At 44.9% G+C, this 23,186-nt stretch overlaps 1 protein-coding gene across 2 annotated transcripts in view; it reads right to left on the bottom strand.

The window, feature by feature from the left end:
* GNAO1 (G protein subunit alpha o1) overlaps positions 1-23,186 on the bottom strand; it is a 233,933-nt gene that overhangs the window by 6,560 nt on the left and 204,187 nt on the right. For both annotated transcript variants that reach the window (XM_027869429.1, XM_027869430.1), the window contains 3 exons: positions 15,665-15,793; positions 12,437-12,566; positions 5,740-5,893 (listed from right to left, as the gene is read on the bottom strand). In XM_027869429.1, coding sequence (XP_027725230.1) covers positions 5,740-5,893; positions 12,437-12,566; positions 15,665-15,793 — 413 coding nt within the window. The remainder of the gene's footprint in view (positions 1-5,739; positions 5,894-12,436; positions 12,567-15,664; positions 15,794-23,186) is intronic.

Consider the following 23,186-nt stretch of genomic DNA (forward strand, 5'->3'; position numbering starts at 1 on the left):
TTAGCATTGGGATCAAGGCATAGACTAAATGTGCAGATGATACAAAGCTGGGAGAGATAGCTAATAAGCTGGATAATTGAGTTGGGATTCAAATTGGCCTGAATTGTACTGAATCTGATAAGATGAAATCTGATGAACATAAATGTGTCAGACTTTGCCCTACGGATAGGGACTAGGGCCATGATTTCACTGGTAAAGGGAACTTGAAGGTGAGGAAACTTCCTCTACCAATGTAGGTGCAGCTCAGCACCTACTCTGCAACTTAGAGTGTTAGAAAGTCAGCTGGGGCACCTAGAGGTTAGAGGACACCAATATGTGTCAGATGGGGACCTGAGCCCAGGCCTTCTGTCCTGATTTTGAGGCCAGCTCTCTGTCCTCACCATATTGCTTCTCTGATCACTGAAAAGGAAATTGAAGAGACTCCCTCCCCTTTGCCCCACCTCCCAATCCCAAATCTTTCCCTAGTGTTCAAAAAAAATCAACCTCATAAGTAAAAGATGGAGGAGACATTTTTAGACAGCAATTAGTTTGGAAAATATTTCAGAATTTTAGCAGATCGTGAGCTCAATGTGAATCAATAGGCAGCCAAAAAAAGCTAATGTGACCTCAGGTAAGGTATTCTTGTTATGTTGTTTTAGACTCTTTGTGACTCCATTTGGGGTTTTCTTGGCAAAGATACCAGAGTGGTTTGCCATTTCCTTCTCCAGTTCATTTTACAGATGAGGAAACTGAGGCATACAGGGTTAGGTGATTTGCCCAGGGTCACATAGCTAGTAAGTATCTGAGGCCGGATTTGAACTCGGGAAGAGAAGTCTTCCTGACTCTAGGCCTGGCCCCCACCTAGATGCTCCTAGGAAAGGTATAGGTATCAGAAATAAGTAGATTCTCCCTTGGTCATACCACTTCCAGAGATTCAATAAGCACTATTCAGTGCCTACTATTGGCTAGGCGTTGTGCTTATGCACTTACTGTTAAGTGCTTAATAAATGATCATTCATTCATTGAAAGCTAACACTGCTATCCCTAGGAATGAAGAAACCCTTTTTGGGGAAGGAGTTTTGGAGGTCATCATCATCATCATCATCATCATCATCATGATAAAGATATGCTATTTAATTTGGCCCTTACAATAACCCTGTTATCATTATTCCCATTTTACAGATGAGAAAACAGAGGCTGAGAGAGGTTAAGTGATTTGCCTAAGGTTACACAGCTGCTAAGTGTCTGCAGCAGGATTATGAGCTGAAATCTTCTAGATTCCAGCTGCTTGAGGTGGCCGAGGGAAAGCTTTTCTTTGCCTCCCAGGGGTGCAGAGCTGAAACCTGCAAGATGTCTTTTCTTTCCAAGAACTGATTTTCTTTTGGAAGCAGGCACAGTACTCTCCACCCCCACCTCGCCCACCTTTTTTTTTTTTTTTTTTTTTTTTTTTTGCTAGGAGCTGTTTGCAGAAACCAAGGTGGAGAATAAGACTGCAGACAGGGTTAGACAAGGTTAAACAGAAGATTCTTGCTATCTCTTTATATTACAGTAGCTCTGATCTTTCATGACTTATTTTGTTTTATTTTCCTTCTTTCTGTAATTTCTTAATAAATCAGCTTTTTAGCCTCAACCTTGTCTCAGTGGAATTCTAGAAGAGAAGGTTTGCATATTCAGCCCAGAAGCTGGGGCCACAGCTGGATTTCCTTGGAGGTCAGGTTTAGAAGTATAAAGAAGGGTGATAACCTTGGGGCGTAGGAGCTTTGTGGCTCAGCCCTGCAATCTGGTCTTCATCTTCCAGGGATGTTTTAAATTCACCTTTATATCTATTCCTGCTGCCTCTAAGGAAAATGTAAATTGTTTTCTTTGCAGTCAAACAACCCACTGACGTCACCAGGTAGTGGTGGCAGCAAATATTGACCTGAGGGAGAGGGACTTGCTTACTTCTTTGAGTTCCTGGGCACTGGCCAATTCACCGTAGCCCAAAACATTAAGTGACTTGACCAGAGTCACACGGGTAATAAGCCTAATTATCAGGATTTGAACTCAAGTCAACCTCCACATCTGTCCCCTAAACTTGGCTCAAAATTGATCAGACATGCTCTTGCCTGCATGCCCTCATGCCTGATCAAGGAGAGCGAAGTCCTCCAGCTCTGGCCTTGGAAAAGGGGCCCTTTTGTCTGGGCACTTTATATGCAGTGATCCATTAGGCATCATATCTAACACATATGCTGATAGGCTGCGATTAGGGTTGATGGTCATAGAGGCCATGAAACAGTAGTTGAGCTGAAGGGCCTACCCCATATATCTCAGAAAGAGCCCCAATTCCTGTGGTATAACTAAGTAGATGCTGCTTCAGGGAGAATGCTGAAGGGGCAGAGCATTCAGGGACACAAGAAGTTAGAGAGGCTCTTGCTGCCTGAGTACTGAGGATCTCACAATCTGCCCTGTCCAGGGGTGGGAAAAGAAGTCTGTCTGGAGGCAGGACCCTGCCATTTGGCACAATGAATAGGGTTTGAGATACCACGTGGAGACACACCTCCCTTCTCCTTTATCAAGCCCAAGACTCTAGAAAACCAGATTGTAGTTCAGAATACCATTGTTCAATAGCCTTCAAAAATAGTACCTCTTAATAAGGAAAGGGATTAGACCGGTGATTTCGTTGGTACAGGGAATTTCCAAGTGAGGAAACTCTATCAATGAAGGTTATGTCTTTTCTCTACCTCACAGTCTTAAAGCATTGCTTAGAGCACTAAGGGGTTAGGTGGTTTGCCCAGGGTCACACAGCCAGGATGTGTCAGAGGCAGGCATTGAACCCATGTCTTGCTGACTCCAAGGCTGGCTCTCTATCCATCAGGCAACACTTCCTTTCTGTATCTCTTAAATAAATGGTATGTTTTTAAAGACATAAATGTTCACTTGGTAACCAAATCACCTCTGGGTGACATTAGAACTAGCCATGCAAAATACTGTCTTCCTTGCAAGGTGGCATAATGGGCCCACGTCACTGTAGTCCATGGGCCTGGCACTTCCATCTGAGGTAGCCTAGCACAGGAGGAAGAGTACTGGCTCTGAGGACTTGAGTTCAAATCCTGATGATTATGCTTATTACCCATGTGACTCTGGCCAAGTCATTTAATGTTTTGGGTTGCAGTGATCTCATCTAAAAAATGAGGGGTTGGACCTTTAAAGTCCTTTCTAGTTCTAAATCCATAATTCTAAGTCTGTGTTTGAATGACCTTTGAGGTCCCCTCCAGCCCTTGATCTATGATCCTATGACCCCTTTGCATGTGTGAACTGGAAGTGAGGGTGACAGGGCTCATTAGACTCCAGGGCCTGAGAAAAACTCTGGAAAGTAGTTTCATGTTCTCCATAGGCCTAACCTTTGACCCAAGCCTCTTCTTAATAGCTTGACGGGCTGATGGTCCTTAGTGGTCTCCTGACTGTAGCATTCCCATTACGAAGACTGAGGAGGAGAAGCAGGGAGTTAGGATAATCTAGTCGGAATAAGCGGCCAATGGTGGATAAAAAATGGTCATAACTGACAGTGGGCTCTAGAAGGCCTATGGCAAACATGGCCCATGGAGCCCAACAATGCCTTAATGGGGCCCAGTTGCAATGGGTTGCTCTATTTGAGATACTCTCCTGCCTCAGGATAAGTAGAGTGGGGTGCCTTCTATCCTCAAGATACAGGGATACAATCTAAGACCTGTCCATTTAGTCCATCTTGTGGGTGATTTCACTGCTATGCTCCTTCCCTCTTTCCTTGGTTTCCTCCAAATCTGGAGGTGTGGGTTCCTCAGGATCCTGCACTGCTCAGTAAATGTAATTTGCTTTCTCTGGCTCTAGAGAGAACTCAAGGCCTCTTGAAGATGGGAGGTGGACAGGGCCCAGGAAAGGCAAAATGAAGGATTCAGGAGCCCCACTGAGCTATAGTCAGAGGGCACAGAGATTGCATAGGCAGGAGCTGAAAGGGAACTTGGAGTTCATCCAATCTCATTTTGCAGAACAGGAAACCAAAGCTCAGAGAGGTTACATCATTGCCCGTAGTCATACAGAGCATAATGAGCAGAGGCAGGATTTGAACCCAGAACTTCTGAATACAAATCCAGCATTCTGTCAATTATCATTCTATATCCTCTTAAATTCTGCTTAACACTCACCTTCAGGAAGCCATTTTAACTAACCTCACTCAGCTTTAACCACCTCTCTCCTTTTGTTGCCCCTCCATATGTGCACAGAGAGATTGGAATAGCATGAAGGGGCTTTGATGTGCATCTTGTCATCTTTCCACACAACACCATATGCTCATGAGACGTCACTGTTTGGGAACAGGCTTCTTTCTCTCTGACCACCAAAGGCATCATTAACTTCTGCTAGGGCAGGGGCCCCCAGGGTGGAGACACTGGGCACATCTGCCTTAGGGGACCCTACGTTGTCCCCTCTCTCCCTCTCTCCATCGAGCCACCTCAGGGGTACCTGGTGCTCTCTGAGATGCTGGTGCTCATTTCCCCGGGGCCTGAGATCCCTTGGTGTTTTTAAAGATTGCTCACTGTCAGTGACTAAAAACTCCCATGCAAATTGTAGGACCAGAGCATTTGAAGCTGGAAGGGGTCTTGGTGGTCCATCTAGTCCAACCTTCTCATTGTACAGAGGAAGGACACAGAGGCCTCCACAGGGGAAGCAATTTGCCCAAAGTCACATGGCTAGGAGGTGGCTTAGTTGGGACTTAAATACAGGTCCTGTTTCCAAATTCAGAAACTCTTCCACTTTACCATTCTCTGAAGGGATTCGAATAGGGACTGGACCTGTGATTTTTTTCTGTTGAGATAGAGTTGGTAGAGTGGGAAAAGCATTGCCTCTGGAGTCAAAAGACCTGAGTTCAGATCTTGATTTTGTCACTTACTACCCATCTGACTATGAATGAATCACTTTATCACACTGGACGTGTTTCCTCATCAGTAGAATAAGGAGACTTCATGGTCCCTTCTGGCTCTAAATCTATTATCCTATGATAATAATAACAGCAAATATTTATATGGTACCCAATAGGTTCCAGGCACTGTGCTAAGTGCTTTACAAAAATATTATGTCATTTGATCCTCACAACCACCCTAGAAGGTAGGTGCCATCTTTATCCCCATTTTTCAGAAGGGGAAATTGGGCAAATAGAGATTAAGTGATTTGCCCAGAATCTCAGAGATAATAAGTATCTATAGCTAGATTTGAACTCAGGTTTTCTTGACTCCAGTCCCAGAGCTCTATCCACTGTGCCACCCAGGTGCCCCAGGTTATTTCCAGATAAGGAAACTCCTTCTACCAATGAAGGTCAATTTATATTTATATATATAAATATATATTTATATATATAAATATATATTTATATTTATATTTACATAGATGTTAAGTGACTAGCCCAAGATTTCACAGCCAGTGTGTGAAAGGGGCAGGACCTGAACCTCGTGCTTCCTGGCCCTAAGGCCATCTCTTGATCCATTGCTATTATATTCAGTGGATTACAAATAGTGGCTGGCTTTCCCTGCTGCTGACAACCTCTACCCATTTTAATATTTGTCTAGGTCAAATGGTATTAGGGAAAAAGTCTGCACTCAAACCCTCAGCATAGTATATTATCCAGGCAAGATTTTTGGATTATCTGCTGTTTTGGGTTATCTGCGGTTCAACTGCATGAGTCCAAATAATTGAGAGCTGACCCCAATACAATAAACTTGACGTTGCTCCCTGAGGAAGCCCCTGCCTTACCTGTGTATTCAGGAAAGCAGATGGTCAGTGGCGATGTCTTGATTTTCTCTTCAAAGATGTCCTTCTTGTTCAGGAAGAGGATGATGGAGGTGTCCGTGAACCACTTGTTGTTGCAGATGCTGTCGAATAGCTTGAGGGACTCATGCATGCGATTCTGTAACAGAGTAGAGAGGGGCATGAGGGGAAGGGCACCACCCCCCAGGGCGACCCGACATGCAGAGGGATCCAAGCCAGCTGAATCACCACCGACAATGAGAAAAGCCAAGGGAGAGTAGATCGAGGCTACGCAATGTGCAGCCTGGACAGGACTGGTACAGAATGGTCCACACGGACGTACATGGATGCGGTCCCTACTCCATTCAACACACAGGCAAGGACAGCAGGGCTGGGGCAGGGCTGTTTCAGGGGTGTGATAGGGAGGGGAGGCTGGATAATCTAAAGGATTCCAGCTCATATATATGTAAATATATGTGGTCATGCATCATGCATGTAAAGGGGAAGGGGACTACTGTTGCCCATTGAACATGTCTACATGGAAACATGGCTCATGCAGATTTCTTTTATCACGTTTTCATTCAGTTTTGCCAGCAGGGTTTGGAGGTTGCACGCATTCAGTTGGATTATCATTAACCGAGGACCGGTGAGATCCTCGAATTAATCCAGAGTTGGAAGCAGACACCAAGGGGGTACTGACATCTCGGTAATGATCTTGCTGTGACTTCTGCCAGTGGGTGATTCATTTTTTGCCTGGCTGGACTAAGACTAAAGGGGAAATGATCAGTGGATCTTGGGAGGATGAGTTTCTCTGGATGATGATCCAAGAAAAAGTTGGGGGAGAAAAAAAACCCAAAAGAACAAAACCAAACTAAAAAAAAAAATAGGAAGTCAGGGGAACAAAAGGCAGAAACAATGACAGAAAAAAAAACACATGAAAATCAGTGGGGTTGGACGGGGAGTCAGTAGGCTAACCTGTCCATATCAGCTTGTGGTTTGGGGGAGAGTATTAACTTGCTGGCCAATGAGTCCTGAGGTTTAAATACACAGAAGCCAGAGTAGCTTTCGGGTTATAGAATATGGAGATGGAGACTGAAAGAGGATGATGAAAAGGACAAATGAAAGCAAAGTGATTGATTCTTGGGGAAAGAAGGGAATTCACAGCAAAGTCACCCCGCATCATCCCAAACCTCTGCTGCTTTCAACTCTTAATGGGGTTGGCTTGATTTAGGGGAAGGGCTTCATACCTGACAGATTTGGTGGCTCTTTCAAAATATGCTCAGCTTTTGGTCTTTGTTGGGGAAGATAAGAGCAGGTAGTGGAGGAAAGGCTGTGGTGTGCAGAAACCTGGAGACATTTGGATCGAGGGGCTGATGCCAGAGCTGTGCTCTCCAGGAAAGGATGAGAGGTACCCCCGAGTCCCAGGGTGATGGCAGGCAGGGTGGGGGGCCGTGCCCCACTGGAGTTTGGATTCTGTCCCTGGATGGTACCAGCTATGGGCCAGGGCCCACACCACTGGAAGTTTGTGTTTTGATAGTGGGTATTATGTGAACGCAGAAAAATCATCTTGTTTTACAGGTCCCTGGCCCCCATCTTAGGCAGAAGCAGCTCCTCAGGCTGGGGTGGGAGGCCCTTGGGTACTTTCAATGGGTGGAATACATCTCAGGCTTTTATTCTTCTTCCTTTTTGTAGCAAAGAGGGATTTACAACCCTCTCTTCCCAGTGAATCGTCAAAGGTCAAATTTGTGCTGGAGGCCTGAGGCTGGAGCCCACAGACTGTGGACGTGCTTTTCTGTAGCTAGTGGGGCTGGTCATGTATGTCTATCCTTCCTTCCCTATCACACTGTAAGCTCCACACGGCACAGACCTTATTTCATATATCTATATTTGTATGTGTATATATATATATATGTGTGTGTGTGTGTGTGTGTGTGTGTGCATATATATGTATATATATATAAAATGTGCACATGTCCAATTTTATATCTATCTCTTTCTCATCTTCCCTACTGCCACCCCAGCCATAGCATCTAGCTAATGCTTCCATTCTCTGACTATAGATAACAACTAATTATTAAAAGAGCTAACATTTATTTATATAGCATTTGAAGATTTGCAAAACACTTTACACGTATTATCTCATTTGATCCTCCTAACAATCCTGCAAGGTAGGTGCTATTATTATCCCCATTTTTCACATGGGCAGATAGAGGTTAAATGATTTATTTGCTCAGGATCACACAGCTACTGTCTGAGGTGGGATCTGAACTCAGGTCCTCCTGGCTCCAAATCCAGCACTCTATATGCTGTGCTACCTAGCTGCCCATAATGGTGGGGGTTGGGGAGGCTGGGAGGAGTTCTCTGAAACTTTTTCCTCACTCTACCTTTCCTCATCCCCTTTTTTCTCTCTCTCTCTCTCTTTTTGGCTAGGCAATGGGGTTAAGTGACTTGCCCAGGGTCACACAGCTAGTAAGTATTATTTATCTGAGGCTGGATTTGAACTCAGGTCCTCCTGAATCCAGGGCCAATGCTCTATCCATTGCGCCACCTAGCTGTCCCTTCCTTCTATTCTAATCTCATCTTTAAATTTGGTGAACAGCCCTGCAGGGAGCCTCTGGGGTTGGGGTATATTGAGAGTCTAGCTGTCCCCTAAAGCATTAGCATCACAGAAGGTCCTGAGGGTACAGGATGAGACCTGGAGAGGATTCAAGGACTTCTCATAATGAGGTGACTCCAGCACCCTTGGAGACATGAGTCAGAACACAACCTGGCAAGGAGGGAAGCATGTGCAAGAGCTAGCCTGGCCCCAAACCTCTGAGGTTGGGCCAGCCAAAATTCAAGGCTTTTAGTCTCTGATGAGACGGCACCAAACAAACCAGCCCATCTTGAAAAATCTGGACATTTCTAGTGCTGCTGGTTCTTGGCTCCATTTGCCCATTGGGGGAAGAAGGTTAATTAATACACTATCGAAGTTCTTAAATCCCTTTTCTGGATATAGCATTTTATTTTTGACACCTGGAGTGCTCAATTTTGTTTTTCAAGTGACATTTTTCAAGGTGGGGAGAGGCTGGCTGTTGGGAAGGGAGGAATGTGGGAAGAGACTTTCCTTTTGGTTCCCCCTAGAGTCTAAAGGGGAGGGTAATAAAGGAACTGGGATTGTTCCTCTTCATCAACCAATCAGTCATCCCTGCTACTCCTCCCTTCAGTCTCTCCCTGGGCTCTGGTTAGGAGTGAAGAGGCAGAAAGAATATTAGAAAGGCAAGAGAGAGGGGGAGGACAGGAAGGAAAAGACAGAACTAGGAGAGAAATATGTTTGCCCAGGAACCTTGTCATCAGCTTATAAGTGGCAGAGAAGAGATAAAATTGCCAAGAGAAGCCCCACAATTACCAAAGCATGCTAGGAATTGGAATGAAATTCTGGATTCCACACCTCATTGAGGATAACCCTAGATGGATACTCTTAGAACTTGGATCCTCTAGGATTAGTCCAAAGGCACCAGGTCACCTGTAGCATAATCCAGATGGCATGGTGCTGCCCAGATGTCTTGTCACCACTACAGTGCCATATCTAAAGGTTCGTTTGGATTTCTGAACCTTTTTTCCAGCCCACACCTCATATTTAGTTCTAGAAATATGTCTGTGCTACAGGCAACTTCCACAACTAAGAGCCCTTTTCCAATATTAATATGACTATTAACTCACTTTGGTCAATCATGAGGCTTTTTTTGGTAGGTTAGACATTGCAGCAGAGTGAATTAAAAGCATTCTACAATGCAGTCCAGTTGCCATCCTCTTGCCCTTTATACCTGACCCTAGGCCATCCCATCTTTGCCCAGTCCAGCCTGGCCCATTAGCCCTGTCTATGTCACTCCAAGTCTCAGTTGCTCATCTCAGCCCATTTTAGCCCACTCAGCTTCCAAAAACACAATGCCATTGGAATAAAAACAATCTTTGTCCATTCTCCTTATAGTGCACACCTGTCTGCAATCCACTTTACACTGTCCAAGGTCTCCATGCCTATCCCTCACTTTGACATATGTGGATTCTGGGACTGGACATCAGAAGAATGGTGTGTAGACCTTGCAAGTCAGGCAGCTTCAGCTGCTGCTAAAAGTATAAAGCACAAAGGTGACCACAAGGGTTGTACGATGCCAAAGGCAGACCCTGGAAACAGTTCCAAATTCCAGTAAGGGTGGTGAGGAACCAAATACTATGTGGGGATATGAGATTAAATGACTTGTCAAGCTCACACAGTGAACTGGTGACAGAGACAGGATAGATCAATGGAATTCTGGTCCAGCAGTCTTCCCATTGCACCCTGATAGTCTCCTCACCTCACCAGAGATGATCCCTTAAGAGCTGGCCCCTTGTTAATGTTGATGAGGAGTGAGCATCAGTTCAATGAAAGGACTGGCCCATCTATTCCTCAGGGATGCATAGTCCCCTTCTACTATTCAAGACAACCAAACACCAATGCAAGCACTGATTGGCTTTCAGGAAGTCCAGGCAATACTTTCCTGAAAAGCAATCCACATGCACCTGGACAAAGCAGAGGCCAATTCTCTGATGTCCCTCCTTCCTCCCCCTGCTGTCAGAGGACATTATTGTGGGCTCAAGCATCTTTTCTATGAAACTTATTGGGAGAAAACATAGAACCATAGGACAAATGAATTTCAAAAAGAGTTTCAACAGCTAGGATTCTTCCCACCCCCAAGCTCCCACCATGTGCCCAGCTCTGTGGTTATCATAGCAGAATCTGAATAAAGCCCCTTTTCTTGGTCAGGATGGGTGCTGAAAGCCCAGCTTCAGAGATAGTTTAGGTCTGAGGAATGAAGTTGACCCTAGATATGTGCATTGGGCATAATGGATCACCCAGCAACCAAAATTGGTCCATTTCAATTTACCCAAGCAGCGTCTCCTCTCCAAACACACACGTATACACACACACAATAATACTAATCCTGTTTTATATCCTCAACGTACTTTTACATTTTTAAAGAGTGTTCATGACCACTGCTATTTATTTGATCCTTACAACAAGGAGTTAGACAGGGCCAATATCATCCTGATTTGACAAATGAAGAAAATGAGGCACAGAGAGGTTGTTAATTGTTCAAGGTCACACAGAGAGTAGGTGAAAGAACCAACATTATACCTCAGATCTCTTGACTCTTGGTCCAGGGCTCTTTCTCTCCTACTACCCTATCTCCCTACCACACCATCATCAGACCCTCATCAGCACTGGTGGGGAGCACGTAGCGATTCAATAAAAGAAGTGGCCCATTCACTTCTCATTTTGAAGACAAACGAACAAAGCAACCATCGCCCTCCCATAAAAGTACAAATCACGTCACCACAGCTCCCACTTTATCTCTGACAATGCTCTTAGAACACTCAGCCATTTGTTGGCTGCTCTAAGTACAGTTGCCATTTTGAGGGGTGAGGGTAGGAATGCTGTTTTTCAACTGCACCTGTGATTTTCACTTGTGTAAGGAACTTCCTATTTGCCAATGCAGATCGTCACTCTATGACTTTTCATTTTGGCCAGCTGCCTGAGGTACTGAGAAGCTACATGACTTGCCCAGAGTCACACAGCTAGAAGGTTTTAGAGGTGGGACTTGAACTCAGGTCTTCCTGCTTCGAAGGCCAATCCAGTACACTACACTGGCTTGCCACAGCAGCCACGTTGATTGAAGCAGGCAGGCCTCCGCTGGAGGGAGGCTGTGTGCTCTGGTGGGATATGGTTATATGAAAGGACTCTAAAGAGTGCTGGAAGACTAACACAGCATTTTGGTGGCAGGCTGCTTTGCCATCCTTGAAACTATATTTCTTGCTCTAAACATGGGAGTTCTTAACTTTTTTAACATCATGGACCCTTTGGCAGTTTGGTGAAGCCTGTGAACCCCTTCTCAGAACAATGTTTTTATGCATAAAATAAAATACATAGGATTATAAAAGAAACCAATTAAATTAAAATTATCAAAAACTTTTTTTTAAAAGTTTGTGGACTCCACGTTAAAAACAATTGCTCTAGATTAAAGCTGGTACCAGAGATTACCAAGTAATTTTCTTCTGACTAGAACATGAGCCAGTTAAGCCAGTTAAGATCAAGTTTCAATAAGTACCACATACATTGGTCTAGAACTATCCAGAATCAAGTACTCTTTGAAGACCCTGGCTTTTCCAAAAAGGGCTACAGTCACCAGTGGCTTTTCTGGCAAAGTCTAAGAGGGGACTACCATGGTTATGAACTGTAGTTTCCATTTTATTTTCCTTATTTGCCTATAGACTGATTTCTTTTAGGCCTTGACTAATTTCTTTCTGATCAACTACATGATTCAATGGCAAAGTGCTTGTCCCTTAGGCCTAACTTCTTTTAAGAAATCCACAGGAGTTTTTAATGGCAATCTCAGATCTTCCTGAGTGTAGTAATTTTTTCCTCCTTTTTCTGCATTGGCTGTTAAGTGATGATTCACAACCACTGGCCTTTGTCAAATAGGAACCAGAAATCCACAGTGTTCTTTAACCAAAGGCGAACCCACTTTGGGTTCAACACTAACTGAAACTGACTCTTCCTTCTCCCCTGTCCCAGGTTCAAATTATGAAATGAACCACAGAGAACTTGCCCCCCAGCCAGGATCCAACCTCCCACCAAGTGCCAAGGAGGCCCAGGGCCAATATCCTCCTGGGTAGGTGCACTCACCGTGGTTTCGTCTTCATGGAGCACCTGGTCATAACCGCTCAGCGCGACACAGAAGATGATTGCTGTGACATCCTCGAAGCAGTGAATCCACTTCTTGCGTTCAGATCTCTGCCCCCCAACATCAAACAGCCTAAGAGACAGAGAGAGACGGGGAGAGGGGATGATTCCATGCCCGAGGCAGGGAGCTGGAGCATTTGGTTATTTTCTCTCTCTGCATCACCAACTTTCACCCCATGCCTGCCCCCATAATGATGTATGCATATGGGAGAAGGGGACAGGAGACTGAGAATTTCTTTTTACAACCAGTGTCCCAGAAGGCCAGTGCAGGGCTCTGCACCTCAGAGGGCTCCCCTCACCCCCGATGGCATGGCTCCTGAAAGCAGGAATATATCTAGGAGGTAAACCATAAGAACCTTCTGTCGTCAAAACTCTTCTTCTCTGAAGTGAGTGTCCTCTCACTTGATTTTTGAGCTGCTGTCCTTCCAGGGCTATTCTCAAAGCGCTTAGGAGTACAGAACAGTACAGTACTTTGGATCACACTCAAGATCCTGATAAGAGGAGCCCCCCCTTTCAAGATAAGAATGACAAACCTTATGTTTATATGGTGGTGTTAACTTTTTTGAAGCTATTTTGTCTTCATTCAACCCTTAAAATAGTCCTATGAGGCAGTTAGGGTCAATATTACCCTCATTTTATAGATGAAGAAACTAAGACCCAGGGTGGGGAGTCACAAGCTCAGGGTCACACCATGAGTTAGGGGCAGAATTGGTCTAGGACCTCAGCCTTCTGACGCCTTGGTCTTCTTTTCAGTACTGTAGGGACAGCAGGAGCAGTAGACCCCCAATGCAGGGGGAGGGTGGGAAGGGGAACCACATTTTTCTTCAAAACTGGTTAACAAATGGAGAGGTTGGGGAATGATGATGGGAGCAGCTTACAGATGACTCAATAGCCCCAGAGCATCCATACTGACTGTAGCAGAGAGGCTAACCTGGGCTGCTCTGGGAGACAGGATCAGCATTTCCCCAAATGCAGAGAAAGCCATGCCCTTAACTCTTGGGATCTGCAATCTAATTAAATTGGGAGTGAACAAACCAATCAGCCTGATGTCAAATCAACTTTCTAGGCTCTCCCAGACCCCCTAACTAATAGTAGCTTTGGGAATGGCCCTGGAAGGTCAGTGGCTCAGAAATCACGTAACTCTAGCCGAATGATCTCACCATGGGCCACCCCTCATGAATCCAGGAACTATCAGGATTCATTCAGCTCATGGTCACAGGTTAGGCCCAGCCTCTTTTGGTAACTAGGAAGTGTCTCCAGGCCTCAGAGACAGCTATGGACTCTACCACATTCTCCATAAACATAGCCCAAAGAGTGGGCAGGGCGCATTTGACCTAGGTAACAGGGCCTGTCTTAACAGCAATGGCAGGGCAATCAGGCTCCTTAGAGAGTGGGTGCTTTAATTGAGGAGTATGGCCAAGATCCCCTTGGTTCATGGCTTTAGGCCTTCAGAACATAAAGCAGATTACTGGGCTGTAGGGCAAAGTTGTTAGGCCCTCAGGCCCACCACATGTGTCCTCATCAATAGTTCTTGTGAATTGGGACAATTACCACAGCTTTTCATGGGTCATCAAAGGAGCCCTGTTCCTCTTACATCAGCAACTTCTCCTGGGACCCCTCTGGAGAAGCCACAGTGCTGCAAATGGACTTTCCAACCTCCTGCCCCACCTTCCCAACCCAAGGTACAGAAATATGGACATCTAAAATCAGTGAAAGAACAGAACTGGCAGGATCTCAAGAATCCAGGCTGGGAGAATAGGGCTTCGTGGAAAATGGGGCAACGTCTGTTTTGTTTCTTCCTTCAATCCTGAGAGAAATCCAACATGCAACCCCCACACCCTCTGCAAGGACCTTCCAAAGAAACCCCTTCCTCCTTTTTGTCAGCTGGCACCAACATTCAGGACACTTGAGAGCCCTGCACTTTATATCTACCCCTCTCCTAGGCTCTGGATTTTTCAAGGGGATGTTTTCCAGAAGGTAGTGGAACATGTATGGTCCTTTCCCCTGACTGCTCCTACCCAGATGTGGTCACACCAGATCCTCTAGGACCCTCTCAAAATATCTGGGCCTGTACGAGCACAGGTGGAGGCACCCCTTTCTCAGGGAGCAGACAATGTGTATTTTTCCTCTGTCTCTCCTCCACCCCCATTCTGCTCAATCCACTGAAATAACCACCTGCTCTGGTCACAGGGACCTGGTCTTCTTCCCCTGGAAGTTAAAGTTCCCACAGCAGTATTTGATACCACATCTGGTGTGTTGCCCACTTTTGCTCCTTCTCTCTACCCATACAAATCTTACCCATCCTTCAAGGTCTGGCTCATGGCCCACCACACTGAAGCTTCCTATGATCACTCCAGCCCAAACCAGTTTGTCTCTTATCTGAAGATACTTGCGGGCTCTTGGACTAACACTGAATCTTAAAGTTGGAAGAGCCACCGTGGCTATTTACTCTGGGTGAAATACAAGCTGCCATCTTGCTTCTGCCTAAAGACCAACTTTCAGGGAGGGGGAACCCACGGCCTCCTCAGACAGCCTATTCCACTTCATTCTATCTCTAATTGTCAGGAAGTTTCTCCTTACATCAAATCTAAATCTGCCTCTCTTCAGCTGTTGCTTTTCTGCCTCATGAGGTCAAGCAGAACAATCTTAATACCTCTTCCAAAGGATAGCTTTCCAAAATACCGACCGCGGATATCATAACTCTCCTGAATCTTCCCTTCTCTAGGATAAACACCTTTTACCCTTCCTTTCTTCCTTCAATCAATGCTCATTTTATGTCTTGTACTCCTTAACATACAAGACCCCATAGTCTCTGATTGTTCCATGTGTTAATTCCTACCTCCACACCCAGGCTCCTTGAGCACAGACTCCATGTCTGCTCCTTTTCTATACCTCCACCCCCACCCCCTAGTACCCAGCATATATCTGAGAAAACAATCAGTGTTTGGTCCATGCTGACTAAGTGACTTGAATGTCAGTCTTGAGCCTGTGCTTCCTTACAGCAGCAGCGGAGATGGAGGAGGAGGAGGAGGAGGGTAAAGTTGGAACATCTCTTAACACTAGCTTGAACTGACCCTTTGGTCATGAAGTTAGCCCTTGTTTATCTGGATCGCCCATCTACTTGCCTTGAGACGCTTTCCAGATACCCTGGATATTTTCCATTGACCTTACCTGAAATGGAGGTTTTTGAATGTGAAGTGGGTTTCTACAATGCCGGTGGTTTTGACCCTGGTTCGGAGGATGTCTTGCTCTGTGGGCTGGTAGTCCCCGGCTCCGATTCGATCTAAGCTGTCTAGGTAGCTGGGAAGAGACAAAACATAAAAGGAACATGCTTGCTCATGTAAACTGACAAGGACACTCTTAGAAAACTCTCTGAGCAGATGGCAGCTCCTGACCTTGCCTCACCGACACTTCTTTGTCTTAGTTTCCCTTGTATGTCTGGGAACTATCCAGAATTTCCCCATCACCTTTGTGCAGGACCAGCTCAGCTGAACTGACAGTCCCAGGCTGTTTTTGGGCTATAGGTTCTTACCAGAGCCTCTGACCAGTAGAAACTAACTCTCCCTCCCAACAGTGGGAGTGACCTTCCTTACTCTGATAGCCTGGTTTACATACATCCTTGGCTTGACTTTTCCTTCCTTTAACCATTACTGATCCTCCCAGCCTGAGCTAATGTCTCCTGGTATCCTACTCCAAGTTCATCAGACCCTCAGCATTGCCAATAGCACAGCCAATAGCTGTTTGAGGAGGGACTATTTCATTTGGAAACCCCAATGGCCAGCACAGTGTCTGGCATATAGTAGGTGCTTAATAAATATGTGTTGACTGATTGATTGACCAACGATCTCATGGCTGTTCATGACAGAGTCCTAAGCTTAATCTTCCATTGGGGTCTCCCATAACATTTATGTGCTACGTTCTAAGGCACTAAACATGTGATAATGTGTATTTCAGTTTTTTTAATATTCTTAACTAATTTCTTGAGGTTCCTTTGTGTTTCTCCCTCAGCATCCAATGCAGTGCTATGCTGATAGTAGATACTTAGTGTCTGTTGAATGAATGAATGTTCAAGTATGGTGGAGCCTCACAAGAGCTTTGTGCAATGCAGACTTAGCCACCAATATTCAACTAGACAAAGAGATTTGTACTCATTTTTATGGCTTTTGACACTCCATGTGCTGTCTTTATTTCTCACTAGTAGAGAGTTATACTTTTGTTATTCCACTAGAAATGTCCTTAGAAACACTGGGGATAGGTGCATTCTTTTAGGACAACTTGGCTGAGCTCTCTTTCAGGAGCCTTGATTTCCAGGGTCCTCAGAACTTTGGAAAGGCTCAGGCTCAAGGCAACAGGAAGAGTCATTAATGGTGGCAGGAAGAAATGGACCAGATCAGAGTATCCTAGGATTTAGACCTTTGAAGTCATGCAGGCCATGCCCTCATTTTATACATGAGGTGCAGAGGTGAAGTAATTTACTTGAGGGCACACAGGGAAGTAAATAACATAGTGTAGATGTGAATCCAAGTCCTCTCACTGCAAATCCAGTGTCCTTTTCACTAAATCATGGTAGGACACAAGCTCTGTACAAATAGGCTGAACTCCTCAGCCTTCATAGGAGAGAGGCAAATGGCTCCTTGCCCTGTAACCACGTCTAACCCCCGCAGCAATGCCTCATCAGCCTGAGTTCCCAGCTACTCCCTCCATTAAATCCCTAAGCTCAATTGGGTTTGGGGGATACTTATCTACCTACCTACCCACCCAGGATGCTGCAGGACTCATTTCTTTCCCCAGGTGCTTCCATTCCACAATGCCCCATTGTGCTATACCAGGACACTCTCCTTGGTGGTTATAGGTGAGTCCATGTGGCAGGGACATGGGATGCTGACCCCTTGCTGCTCCTTCCCAGAAAAGTCTAGCCCTCCAGGGTAGTACTTCCTATTCTAGAACTATGGTACTCTAAGGATAAAAATTGGTCCCGGTTGCTTCAGGCCTACAGGCAAGTGTATTAAAGGCAACGTTGAATTATCGTTGATAGTTGACCATCCAACTACCTCCTACCACCCTGCTGCTAAAGCAGGGGATTCTGGGCATTGAGAGGAGTGAAGCTGGTCCAGGAAGGTCAGAGAGTGGCCTCAGGAGTCTGGGGCTGTGCACGGGGATTGCAGAGTTGCTCTTTCCACTCCTATTGCACATCTTCCAGTCTTAGCTTTCTTCTCTGATCTTTAGCCTTCCCTCCTGAAGTTGAGGGTAGCTCCCTTCCCATCCCCTTCTTAAGTGAAATTTTCTCATCTTTCTTCATCCAAGTAATCTGATGAACTCATTTAACTAATGGAGGTGGAGGGGGTATTGTTACCTCTCTCAGGAATATATGCAGTGAATACCTACTCCTGGAGAAACAAAACCTTAACCCAAAATGCATCTCTAATGGTGGATACCTCAGTACCCTGGAGGGCCAGTGGGGTAGGTATTAGGGATCAGGATGGCTTTCTTGGTAATTTGCCACAATACGTAGCGGTACCACCATGTTGTGGGTAAACTAGTCCTGCTCTGGGTCTTCTTGTAGTTGGGAGGAGGGGGAAGCAACAAGATATTCTCAAATTATGAAAGGGGTATGCTAGGAAGGCAGTGTGGCACAGTGGAAACAGTGCCGGATTTAGAGTTAGGAGACCTCCCTTCAAATCTTAGCTCTGTTTCTTACTACTTATGTGACCTTGGACAAGTCCCTTATCCACTCTGGGCTTCTGTTTCCTCATTTGTAGAATGAGGGGGTTGGACGAGATGGCCTCTAAGTCCCTTCCTGTGGTAGAGCTATGATACTGTGATAAGGATAAAAATTGGTCCCAGCTGCTTCAGGCCTACAGGCAAGTGCGTTAAAGGCAAGGCTGAATTGTAGTTGCTAAGGAAACTGATGATCTTGGAAAATGGCCTTTGGCAAGAGCCTGGAAACCAGCAATAACACAGCCAACAATAATAATAACAGCTCACATTTCTGGAGTGTTTTAAAAGTTTATGAAGTACTTAAAAAAAACAAAACAACCACCTCCCTTTGAGACAGTTAGTACAAGTATTATTAACCACATGAAACTGAGTCATCTAAGAGAGGCATCATGGTGCAGGGGAAAGAGTGTTTGACTGGGAGTCAAAAGACCCAGGTTCAAATCCCAGCCCTGCTTCTTACTACCTGTAACCTAAGAAAAGACAGCTGACCTTTCTGGACCCGTTTCCTTTTCTATAAAATGAAAGGATGGGGCTAGATATCTTTTAATATTCCTTTTAGCTCTAACTCTATGGTGCTAAGTACAGAGTTCTGTTCGTGGCATCATGCCCTTCATTATTGCATTTTCAGCATCCTGGCTCCCTTTTATTGTGATTTGCCTAGATCAGTGACAGGAAAGGTGTGGGGAATATAGGGGCAACACGGGCTCCAGGGGTGGGGGGAGGGGGAATGACTGAGCCAGGGAAAAAGCAAGATTTCCTTTCTCTAGCCAGCTCTGGGTTGTGTAGGATGTCCTCCTCTGGAGGGGACTAGTGCTATTCTCCCCTTGGAGGAAGCCAAGAATGTGGATGGGGGGGGGGATAAGAGGAAGACCATCTGCCTGCTGGCTTAGCACACAGTAGACCCTTAAATCATTATCAATTGATTGATTGGCTTCCTGGGGAGAGGGGTGGGCCTCAGTTTGAGGAGGGTCACTATAGTACAGAGGCAAGAATTTGGAGACAGAGGGTATGACTGATTCTGATTTTGTTATTTCTCTCATCATAGAATCAGTGATTTAATGCTAGAAGGGACATTAACACCATCATTTGTAGAGATGAAGAAACTATGCCCCAGATATGCTTTGCCCAAGGTCACTCAGGGAGTGGGTGACAGGGTCAGGATTTGAACTGAGGTCCTCTGAATACAAATCCAGCCCCTTTTTCATGATTTTATTTTACCCCTTTGCCCCATTGCTGCCCCTCTTTATCAATGCATATTAAGTTTCCACAATCTTGGGCAAGACATTTCCCCCTCTCTGGTCTCAGTTTTCTTCTCTGTGGGTGGATTAGATGATGTCTAAAGTCCTTTCTAATTCTAAAACCAATAATTTTATGAACCCTAGTGTTCTGTGTGGTTTATTAGAACCATAAACTCAGCAGGTACAAAGGAATGCTAGAGAGCAGGTTTCAAAATGTCCTTTTCTTTCCCTGTGAATGAAAGACTTGTATCTGAAGCCACACATTAAAGAAACTGCCTCAAGTCCCTCAATCCTCAATTCTTATGGCCAGAGCACAAAGGCATTGTGACATTATTATTTCTTCCATTCAATCCATATCCTGGTCCTGTTCATTAGCTGATCCTGCACTCCTCCTGATGTCTCTGAGATATTGGCCTAACTGGTTTCTCTCCATTGAGCAAATGGGAATAACTGAGGCAGAAAGGAGAATAGCGAATGGTTGATAGATATCTGGCTCAAGGCTGAAACTGGACAGGAACTCCACAAGATCAGAGCTGGTCACTTTAAGTGCCTTGAGAGCAGAAACCAGTCCATTTTTGTCTGTATCTTAAGGGCTGCCAAGCACAGTGCCTGACATAATAGTAAGTGGTTAATAAATACTTGTTGATTGATTGATTGATCCTGGGGACAAAAGGCTGAAGAGGAAGCTGGTACTCTTTGTGATGATGACAGCCTACGGCTCACTGTTATTACAAATGAAGGGAGAGGTTGTATTTTGGGAGCCTGTTCGCCTTCAGAGGGTCACACATATCCTATGAGCTTCCTCCTAGCTCTAAGCCTTATGAGCCTATGATTGTATCAATCATATGCTCCTAAGATTCCTACCTCCTTAGGATAAAAGTGAACCTCATTGAAAATAACAGACATGTTCTTAAAGGGTCATATGTAAAATGAATGCTTAAAAAATGGAACTGTATTTTGAATGAATGCCCTAGAAGGGCTGGCTGTCTAAGGGGCATTTGTGTTAAAAAACCTTTTAGCAAAAACACCATACCCTCTTCTTTCCCTGTTGAGCAGTAAGTAGTGTGGTCAAAGCAGGGTGGGGCAACCCTGAAGACAGACTGTCTTCATTTCCCTGCTTATAAAATCTGGCATTTGGGATCATGGGCTCACAGATCGAGGGCAGGAAGGGCCGTACAAGGCTGTCTAGTCCAATTGCCTCTTTTTACTGATGGGAAAACTGAGGCGCAGAGCAAAGTGACTAGCCCACACTTAATATCAGCAAGCAAGAGCATAGCTGAGATTCAAAACTGGGTCCTCTGATGGAATCTGAGGAGAATGGATCCAGACATTTTTTTCTCCTCTTCCCCAGCACTGTGTGAGACACAACAGGATGTTTACTGAAACAAAGAACAATGGGGAGGTAGCCCTAGGGAGTGGAAGGAAACCCTGCCTAGAGATCAGGAGTTGGCAGTCCTGGCTCTGCCACAGACAGGGTGTGTTACACTGGGTAGGCTCCTTTCCCTCTCTGGGCCTCTGTTTTCTCATATGTAAAACGAAGATTGCTAAGGTCTTTTAAGCTTTGACATTCTAGGATTCGTTTTCTTTTCTTTTCTTTTTTTGAGTTTGCTGAAAGTCCTCTCCCATGCACCACCTGGTGGCTAGATGCCTCAATAACCACAGGCCTCCCGAGTAGACAGAACCCTCTTCTGCTCTAGGGGAGTGGCTGAGCTCGCCAGCTGGCAGGCAACACAGAACAATGTGCTTGTTTGGGGCTTTTGGGTGCGGAATGTCTTGGTTCTCCCTTCTTCTGTCTTATCTCCTATATGTCTGACCTTCTCCCCGCAGCCACTCTAAAAGAGGTGCCAGACTGGAGTTCCCAACACAGGCTGAGAATTAGTTAGGTGGGTACCTGTCCTTGAATGAATGAATGAATTGAAATGTTTGGGTTTGGAGTCAGGGCGCTGGAAAGCAATCTGAGCCTCCTAAGTACTCAACCTCTCAGCCATTTAACCCTTTCATGGTTTTGAGGAATACTTTAAATATTTTTGTTTCATGAATTCTTTAAAAAATTATAACTTTTACAAATTTTTAAGTATATATATATATATATCATATACATATATGAGCTAAGGGCTCAGAACAAAATCACAGCCCACAAAAGTATATGTAAACTATAAAGTGCTATATAAGTATGAGCTATTAATTAATAAAGAATAGGAAATCATGATATAGCAGAAAGAACACTGGACTTGAAGCCAGAATACCTAGAGCTGAATACAAGCTCAGACACATCTCTATTGTGTGACTATGGACAATTCACTTACTCTTTGTGAGACTCAGTTTCTTTATCATAAAATGGGTATAATAATATTCATGCTACCTGCCACATAATGCTGTAGTGAAGAAAACAACTTGAACAAAAACATGGAAACTGAGTAAATGGAGTACCATCTGTACCCGATAAGTGGTCATCCAACCTTGGCCTAAAGGCATCCAGTGAGTAGAAACTCACTATTTTAAATGGCTATGTTAAGCCTTTAGTGCTTAAAGCATGTAAGAAATGTAGGGCATTGTAATTATTTTTATAACAACGTCTCATTTGCATAGGGCTTTCTACTTTCTCATGCATCATTTCCTTTGATCACCATCCACAGCACCCGGGTGGAGTTGAGCATTCCAGGGGTTATGGCTATTTGACACTTGAGGAAACTGAGGCCCAGAAAAGTTGACTTGCCCAGGGTTACACAGCAAGCCAGTGACAAAGCCAGAACTAGAATCCAGGTCTCCTGTCATCAGAATTCAATTCATTAGAATATGAGCTCGTGAAAAGCAGGGATTAATTTTTTTAACCTTCAATAGTTGATTTACAATTTGCACTATCCAGCAGCTGCTGGACTGCGTTCACTCTACTTCTGAACTGTGTGGTATAGATTCCTGGCTCACAAGCGGAACCTGCTTATGCTTAATATTACTGATACCACATGACATGGGTACTGCATGACTGGGGGCTCAGGAAGGGCTCTAGAGGAATGAGTCACAGCCTAGAGCAAATCCCTCTTGCAACACAAGATGGAAAGGAGAAAGCACCCAAGAGAGAGGGAAGGTTTTGTGTGTCAGTCAGTGTGGAAGAATGAAATCCCAGGAGATGGGATGTGAGGAAAGACTAGGGGTCCTTGTGGAATGTTATCAGGGGCTCTGAGAATGGGTCCTAGTCTTCTCTAGCCAAATGGCTTCTGTAATGACATTTCCAGAAAGGCAGCCACTCTGGATCCCAGAAGCAAGAGGATTCTCTAGGAACATGATTGTGGTCACTATCAATCCCAGGGGAAACTATGAAGCCCACTTCTTGTGCTTTCTACTACTTATTGGGGCAGGACTGGGGTCTAAAACATGAACTCAATGGTCTTGTGGAGACAGCAGCATCAGGCTTGGATTAGAAGGCCTGGGTCTGCGTCCTGCCTCTCTCACTAACTCAATATGTAACTTCAGACAAGTCATTTTCTCTCTTGATCTCAAGTGAGAGAGGTGGACCAAATGGTCTCCCGAGACTATTCTAGATATTTTATGTTCTAAGGTTGCTTCCACCCTCTAAAATTTTGTGTTCTAAGGCCTCTCCCAGCTCTGTCTATGAGTCTATGATTTGAATTCTCTCCTTATGTTTCCAGATCGACCTATAGGATGTTGGATTTGGTGGAGGGCAAGGGGTTTGAACGTCTTCTAGATACGAGGTATTACACACTCAAATTACAGGCTTT

The sequence above is a fragment of the Vombatus ursinus genome, unplaced genomic scaffold, assembly GCF_900497805.2.
Source record: "Vombatus ursinus unplaced genomic scaffold, bare-nosed wombat genome assembly UNPS02014793.1, whole genome shotgun sequence".
In the NCBI taxonomy this organism is placed as follows: Eukaryota; Metazoa; Chordata; class Mammalia; order Diprotodontia; family Vombatidae; genus Vombatus; species Vombatus ursinus.